Source organism: Teleopsis dalmanni, chromosome 1 (assembly GCF_002237135.1).
Source record: "Teleopsis dalmanni isolate 2A chromosome 1, ASM223713v2, whole genome shotgun sequence".
NCBI lineage: Eukaryota > Metazoa > Arthropoda > Insecta > Diptera > Diopsidae > Teleopsis > Teleopsis dalmanni.
The window spans coordinates 69,161,831-69,171,137 of record NC_051846.1 but is presented as its reverse complement, the minus strand read 5'-3'; the positions used below and the strand labels follow the sequence as shown (position 1 = coordinate 69,171,137).

The 9,307-nt window shown below is 27.9% G+C and overlaps 1 protein-coding gene across 1 annotated transcript; it reads left to right on the top strand.

Annotated features, from left to right (window-relative positions):
- The first annotated feature begins 695 nt into the window (after window positions 1–695).
- On the top strand, window positions 696–1,381 carry LOC119672959 (larval cuticle protein 16/17). Its single transcript, XM_038084145.1, has 2 exons — window positions 696–786; window positions 902–1,381. The coding sequence occupies exons 1-2, from the start codon at window positions 775–777 to the stop codon at window positions 1,298–1,300; spliced, it is 411 nt and encodes a 136-aa protein (XP_037940073.1). The 5' UTR covers window positions 696–774; the 3' UTR covers window positions 1,301–1,381.
- The last annotated feature ends 7,926 nt before the right edge of the window (window positions 1,382–9,307 follow it).

Below are 9,307 nucleotides of genomic sequence, written 5' to 3'. Positions count from 1 at the left end.
TTTGATGCTTTAGATTTGCAAATATTTTTTTTTCATCTCTTTCAATTAAAAACACCTAAGAATTTCTTCTATGGCAAATGGAACTTCAAAGTGTGAATTTCATAGTCGCATAGTTAATTTTTGTGTATGAAAACAAAATTCTAATTAAATTTAAGACTAAGAAAACAAGTTCTTTTGTTTATTATTTCTTTCGGGGCTTTGAAGCACTTGTCACTACGTGGATGCGGTGCAAGATGCGTCATAGCCGCGACAAAGAAATCAAAATCTGCTGCGCCAAATGTAAGAGAATCTGTTGACAGATTGAAATTATTTCTGTTATTTTCGGAAATATCAGTTGGAAATATCATAATGTAATTTATGTTATAATTTTGATTTTTATAATTTACAACAATTCATATTCTTGCTAAATATTTGCAAATTAATTTCTGCTGTTCAGTTTTTTTTTCGACAGATGTATCTTGCAGTGTGATGTGCGGTAATGGCGGTAATGTGCGGCTTGAAAGCATCATAAACAATACTTACAATTAAGTACTCCAAAAACCGGTAAAAATTTAAATGAGTTTAGAATTTTGTTATACAATAAAAAACCATAAAATTGCAGTTTAATTAAAATAAATATATGAAACACAAAAAAAAAAAATTAAATTAAAACAAAAATTCAAGCTCAAGCATTTAAGAAATTTTGTATAAAAATTGCCGAATTAAACGTAACAAAATTATTTGTAATTCACAACTCTCGAAAGAAACAAGCGCTTCCAAGCTAAATCTATAAAAATGTTCAAAATCGTGAGTATTTTTTGCAATTTAAGCCGTGAATCGCAACAACAAAAATCGCACTAATTTCTAATTAAATTCTTAATTTAATTTTTTTTTTTTTGTCCAAATAATTTTTACGTTTTAGTGTTGCTTCCTAGCTTTATTGACTTTTGTGCTGAGCGCACCAGTAGATGAACACGATCACGAGGTGGTGCCTGTGCAACATAAACCCCTTGTGGATATTGTTGAGCAGAGTTCGGCACATAAGCCTGACGGTTCCTATAGCTTCCATTTCCGTGGTGAAGATGGCAGTTTTCGCGAGGAAAACGCCGTTGTGATCAATCCTGGTACTGAGGATGCTTATTTGGAAATAACAGGCTCCTATTCGTTCTTCGATTCCGATGGCAAGGAAGTAGTTGTCCACTACAAAGCTGATAATCACGGTTTTGTGCCTGAAGGTGGCAATATACCAGAGGAAATTTCAGTAGCAGCAAAACAAAACAGTGAAATTGTGCCGCATGAATTCGAAACGAAAAAAGAATAAAATAAAGTATTAATTGTGCAATAAATCAAAAGAAATTGTCGATTGAACGAAAAACTCTTGAAATTTTAAAATTTGTAATAAAAATTAAAAATAAAATAATTAAATGTGACTTGCATTTGTATAGAAATTAAAGCATAGTTTTAGGATGATATTGAAGCAGTTGGGGAAAAATATCGAAAACATCGAAATGTAGAAACCAATCCAAAATTAATATACATAATCGAAAATAGTAACTATTTATTATTTTTGAATATTATTTTATTTATATTATTTTATTATATTTATTATTTATATTTATTTTATTCACTTTTCGTATTTTTCGAGGAAAGTAAAAAATGTGAATAAAATTATATTTCTTGTCCGTACGACAAGAAATATAATTATTTAAAGTTTATTTACTTGAAGATATTTATAAAGTAAAATTTGTTTAAATTTTGTGCAAAATCTGTGAATAATCTGTAAAATAAGGGTACCACTATTTCCCATAGTTCTAATTCCTGCCTTACAATTGCAAAGAGTCTCCTGGTCGTGGGAAGAATTAAACAAACTATGGTACACATATAATTGCCTTATTATAATAAATATTATTCAAATAATCAAATAATCGCCGTTATCTCCACTGCTCTATAGCCTGTTCACTGCAGACATACCGAAACTCGAGCCTTCTATGCTATCGCTCTATGCTGACGACACTTGTATTGTGTGCTCAGACAAAATAGCCTGCAATGTCTCCAACACTATACAGGGTCACATTGACGTGCTTGTTCAGTATTTTAAAAAATGGAAAATAAAATTGAACGCAGAAAAGACTCGGGCAATATAAGAACAAGAAATAGAATGGGCCGATACTCTCAAATACCTAGGCATAACCTTTGATAACAAGCAATCCTGGAAAGCACATTTCAAGTCCAAACGAGCTCAAGCTGCCCGAATATTACACTCCCTTCACCCGCTCATCAGCAGCAAAAAGCTAAACGTAAAGAATAGAGTTAGCATATTTAAGCAGATTATTAAACCTGGACTACTTTATGGGCAAGCGCCAAAATCAACTTTAAGAATTCTTCAAAGAGGGCAAAATATTGCCTTAAGAAAACTGGTTAACGCCCCATGGTACGTAAGAGGAGCGGATATCCACAGAGATCTGAGAGTCGATTCAGTGGAAAAATACATTAAAGATCGTGCTCTGAAACTGTTCAATATAATTGACAGTCACAATAATCCAACTCTCAGAATCCTAAAAATACAGCGAAATTTGATAAACACAGGCAGATACAAAGACATCAGATCCATCATATTATAAAGCCCCGTATTCAGTTATTCTTAGTGTGACTTAAAACTGTCCACAGATAAAATAGAGTAAAGGTGCTGATTCACCAACTCAGACATCTGAATATCAATAAATTATATCAGATATTTTAGGTATTTTAAAATAGTTATTAATGGTATATTAAAATAATTTTAAATCTTTATTCACTTGCTCTAAATTAAATAAATTATAAACGCAAATAAATTCTTAGATTACATTTCTACCGCTCTCTATAGTATTAAAAACAATTATTAAACTGCTTCACTTTACTTTCACAGGTTTTGGAAGTAAAGTTTGAGCAAGTTTTGTACAGTATGAAATGCAATTCACATAATAATCTTTCTTATTTTATTATTGTTTTGTGCTGTAATCGAAAAATAGTAAAATTCGAGTAACTTCTAAATTTTTTTTTTGGAAACTTTAAAGGTCTGATGAAACAATAAATAATTAATTATTTATTAAATCAGTAACCATAAACTGTAAGAATAATTTTAACTTAAATAATTGTTATATTAATTTTCAAAAAATAAACAAATTTTTAAAAAAAATGTTAAAATGTTTAGTTTATTCGTTTATTCGTTTATGTTTAGCTTATATAATGTGTATAAAAAAATTGATGGAAAAATTGTAATCGTTAAAATATTTGTTGGTAATTAGTATTACGTTAAGACGAAAACATTTTTGATTATGAAAATATGATTGACAATTAATTAGGAATAAAAAAATTTTAAAACGTGGTATAACTCTTATCAAACAACTTTTATTTGTTATAAAAATCTGGCCCAACGCACAACTAATCTGCAATTGGCTCCAACATTAGCTACCGATTCTCACTGCTCTTCATTTAAATTTGGTCAATAGACATCGATTGTTGCATTATGCATTAAAAGTCAAATTTTAATTAAAATAAAATAAAAGAATATGTTCAGTAAATAGTTGACAAAATATATCTGCTGTATTCTTTAAAGTTTTTTAAAACAACATCTACGGATAATTTTGCTTATTTGAAAAATTTTAAATCATTAAGTGTTTTGATTTACTTCAATATAAAATATTTACTCGTTTTTATGATTCATATATTGTTTCAAGTATAGACATCATATTTTAATAATATTTAAATTACGTCACGTTTAAAATTATTATAAGAATCTTTATTAATTAAATTTTAATATTGATAGAATATTTGTGTTTTCTACATAAAACTTATAGAAATTCTTCTTTTTTGTTTTGCCTTGAGTATCTTATACGATTTTAATATTTTCATTACACGAATTTAATATTTTTATTATTTATGTAAAAATCATGAATTAAAAATTATTATTTATTTTATAACTGAACATATCCGAAATATAAATTTAAATATTTTATTTCTCCAAAAATGCAACACTGTATAGCAAACTAAATTTGACGTTTGCGTAAGACGAGCTTTTGCGTAGCTTGTGTCATTTTGCAAAGCCGTTATTACTGTATTATTTTGTGAAGCGTTGTGAAATTATTTCGAATTTGTGTAATTTAATCAACAATATTTAACACGATGTTTTAAAAATTATATTGCATACTTTAAGTTGAAGTGATGAATTGTTTAATTTATTTACTCAAATTCACAAAAAATTTGTGAACTGAATTGTCCACTTACAAAAAGTTCGTTTGTGTTTTTTAATTTTCATTTTACCATAACTACAGTGCTTTGAAAAACAGTGTAATAAAATTAGAATTTAATATTGTAAATGTTTTCTTTATTGATTTTATTTAATAAGTTAAGAATTTTGTGTTAATATAGAACTAATAGTGAGTAATATTTTCTGTATTTGTATATAGTATGTGATTATGATAAATTTAAATAAGTGCAATTGATTTATTTTGAAAATAACTTGCGAAGCCGGATTCACTTGTCGGTAAGTTTAAATATTTTTTACTATTATATACATACATACATATGGTGTTAAGATACATCTCAATCTTTTCAAGACTTTTTTCGATAACGGATTCATTCGCTTCCATTTATGTGCGTAATGCTGGTCACATACGCATCTGTAATGTGTTGGTAAAATAATATGAAGCAACATTTGCACTTTCAAAATGGTTGCTTTTGCTCTGAATCTATACAATCCTAGCAACATGTTTCTAAAATAAACAAATGTTTCTAAATTTTTTACTTGTTTGTTACGATTAAAAAATCGTTTTTTGCTTAACTGACTTTTAGTTATATCAATTATAAAATAAATAAATTTAATTTAAAAACTATATTTTAATTAAAAAATTTGACATATTTTAGTATAAATAAAAAAAGAAAAATTATTAATGAGAAAGCAAGTGAATAAGTTATTAAAAAATCAACAAAGTAGTGTGATATCATATAAATTTTTGATAGGTCGCATCTGTCAGCCACTAATTGTTCACTCTTAAGCAAAATTAAGTGTATGCGGGATAGAATTAGAAGAAACAATATTCGTATTTCTTGCAGAATAAAAAAAGCAAGTTTCATTGACAGCTCAATATCAACACTTGAATTGTTTACTATTGAGAGTCATTCAATCCACATTGGATAATGTTCATAGTACCCTTAGGCGTAGCCAACCAGAGTATGCTCTCAGAAATATGCTGAAGATATTATTTTATAAGAAAAAAATTTGCATTGAAAGATAATCCCTTATTCAGCTGCAGTAAGATCGTGTCTCAAAGCTACCATATACGATCTCACTGCAGCTGAAGAGAGGATAACCTTACAAACTTTTTTATTATAAAAGAATATCTCAAATTGTTCAAAACACTTTCAAATAATTTAAAAGATTTTTTTATGTAGAATTTTTTTTTATTTTTTCATGTCTTTTTTGTCTCCCCTCTGATCCAATTTATATTTAATATTTGAAGTGACTTCTTCAAAAATCGTAAATGAAATATTATATATTTTCTTAACTGATCTATAATTAAACACCGTCACATATCTATATATAACAGGTCATATTAGATATGTATCATATTAGATACGTCATGACTTCCTAATGGTGAGATGAATAGAATTGTGCTAAAGACAGAGAGACAGAGAGAGTATATCTAATCAATAATTTGTTGACAGTATTTTGCAGTTCACTAAGTTATTTATAATACAAATTATACCAAGTGGGGTGTATAGTATAAAATATTTTTTATTGATGTTTTTTTATACAGTTCACCTTATTATTTATAATAAAATATTAATTAAGCTTATTAATTATAATAATTATAATAATAATATTTATATATTTATATAAATGTGTATATCTAGAAGAAAGTATTCTTATTGTTGTTATTTTCAGGATCCTTATATGATTCTTATACACCCTATACTCATAAATTAAAACCAATTCTGTTGTTATTTCCTATTTAATAATTGATAAGTATCCACACTGTTTTTAAAGGGTCATTATCAAGATTTCTAGTTAATTGTAGTACAAAGGTTTTAAAATAAAAATTTCACAAAATTTTATACTTTTAATTACCTGTATGTTTTATTTTTCTAAGTGGGAGATTTATTTTCTGGTCCTCTTATAAACGTAGGGATGGCGTTTTTAATCAAGGAATACGAAATAAGAACTTTTAAGTAAACAGACGCTGCCTGCGTTTAACTACTATGAAGGCACATAGAAGGATAACTACATGACGATATCAAAATAATGTTTTTATATAAATCATTTGCATATTTCTATTTTAACTATAGACAAACCATAGATTATCAATTGCACAAGTAAGTCAAAAAAGAGCGAAAACCTACTTTATATAATATGAAAGCCGTGAAGTCAACCAGACTTTACTGTAATGTATTTTATTGATCACCTTTAGTTAAAGCAAACTATTAGTTGCTACTTCTATATAAACTTACCAACGTATTTATTAAAAATTTCTTAACTTTGTTTAAGAATAAAGTGCTCTTCCATCAATATAATAAACAAGTACATATACAAAGTTTTTTGAATTGCTTCCGTACTAAATGAATAGTAAACTATCTACACTTAACCTTTGTGAGCATTACGTGATAAAATATGTATAATCCGACCTAAAGTTAGTATATCCGTATACAGTTTTTGCACATTGCATATATGATCAAATGAACGAATAACAAGTTAATGGTTAATAGTAACTAAAACGGGCAAAACAGGATACAATAATAATTTCGCAATGAAATTAAATATGCTATCAAACAGCACCAAAAATAGGTAGAGCAAACGAACAAATACTTTTTTATTTTAAACTTTCTATTATTAATCTAGAAAGTTAGTGCCTACATTAATTAGTGAAGTTAGTGCCGATATAAAAAATTTCTTAAAACACATATATATATTACACTGTTTCTAAAAGTTGATATTAATTTTTAAAAATCGTTATATATGTAGTAATAATTCATGAAACTAAAGAAGAATCATAATTTTTATGCTATATTTGATTATGGTAATTTATTACACTTCATCATTTTTGTGCTTTCAAATATAAATCATACGATATTTTTATCACAATGTATCGCAAACAATATTGAAATTATTAAGTTGGCGATCAATATTTTTTATGGTATCAATAAATTTGGTCAAGGAAAAAATCTTCTTTTGTGTTTTGAGATTGCGACTCTGGGATATGTGGGTTATATGATGTAATATATGATCGTAATCGATATTCTATTATAGAGTAATTATTTCCGGCCGATCAAAATTTTAAATATTTCTTACAATCTCACTAAAAACGTCTTTAAACTATATAAAAAAAAATTTATAGGTAAAAATGGTTTTGTTTTTCAAAAATTTGTCCAGTTAAAATTTTGCATACGCTTGAAGAAATTATTGAAATATTTTTCTCACAGTGACGTTGGTAGCTCAAAACATGGTTTTTGAAGGCATCATTAGCTTCTTCTGACGATGAAAATCATTGTCCGCATAGTTAATCCATGATGTATTGAAACAGAAAGAAATCATTAGATGTCAAGTCGCGACTGTACGATGCAAACTTCAGGTCGACTCACATGAGAGTAGTGTTGCGTGATCTAAAGATTTATTAGGTGTCATATGTAAAACCAAATTGGTGGACATTTTGAAAAATTATACTTGCTTAAGATTTAAATGAACATATCTATATTCGGTCAAGTTTTTCAGTAAGTTTTATGTTGTAACTATATTGTTGAGAAATATATAGTCGTTTTTGAAATATTATCCATTTATGTTCTTTGATTTCGTATCTTGGGAAGACACTAATTCTAACTGGATAAAAAGTGGTTATTAAAGTTAAGTTTAATTATTACATATCGCACGTTAATTATCCAAGAAATGTTTCAAAAAAGTTGTACACCAATGCAAACTGTAACCAGTTTACTCGAGTCATGTTTCTATGTATTTTATTACATGGTGCTTATCTCACATAGTAAAGGTAAGACACTCTTCAATAATTTTCGAGAATTAGCGGAAGTTAATATCAACAAACATATTCCTATATGTTTGTTCCTAAACCGTTGATATTGGATCTAACCGTAGTGTGCTTAAAAAATCGGATAATCACTTTTCCGATCAACGCACCGCAAAAGTTTTAATTTGACTTATGGAGAATTACCACTTAAACTAACCAAACAACCAGCGAACAATTTTTAAAGATGCATATATAATGGAAAAGATACACAATATGGAAAATTTGTGTCACATTAATAGAAAGACACTGATCTTAAATGTGGTAAAATGATCGGTACTTAGTGTTCTAAGAACAGACAAAGAAAAGACATTTCCATGAAATAGTTGAGGCAGATAAAACATTGATTGTATTCGGTAATTCCGAATAGAAGTCAATAAGGTTTCCTTGACTTTTGAAGAAAGCTTTGGTGAAAAAATAGCCGAGATGAGATAATAAACACAGTAGAATAAATCGTCAACATCAAAACCAGACCAATAATTGTAAAATTTGTATACAAGGAAGGTTCAGTTACTATAAGAGATCAATATTTGTTGATGGTAATGAGAACCATGGTGAATGAGGAACTCTTCAGTAATTTTGAAAATGTCAGAAAATGGGTTATTAGATTATTTCTAAAGAGTAGAAATTTTTTTCACGGTGGATTTCGTTTGTTGCATGAAAATGAGAGTTTCAAATGCGTAATGAATAGTCGTATTGAATGGAAATTTTTTTCTAATGATAAAAATAAGATATGCATTTATGGATCGAAGCATAATGCATATGTACAATAATATTTTTCAAAAACGAGTCGGTTTATTTTTTCAGACTTACCTATTTTTATTTAATTATAAGGTAACTGATGCATTTTAGAAACGAATTAAATTTATTGTATATCCTTGAGACAACTATTATAATTTTTTATAAATGTCTCAATAATGAAATGATTAACTAAACAATTTATTGTATACACTTACATTGTGACCGAAAGGTTTTCGGAAGTTCTCATTTAAAATTCGCGCGCTGTATATTTTTCGATATTTTAAGTTTATGTAGTTTGGCAGCACTGTCCTTAATTACTATGCCAAAAATGAGCGCGATCTTTCAGACAGTTCGTTCAGCTGTTGAAACCAGTTCCCCTCAGTAGTGCGTTGCGAAAAAACAATGGAAAAAAATATTGAACAAAGAGTTTGCATCAAATTTTGTGTTTCGAACGAAATTTCGTGTGCAGAATCGTTGCGAATGCTACAAAAGGCTTATGGGTAATCAGTTTTATCGAAAACTCAAGTTTATGAGTGGTA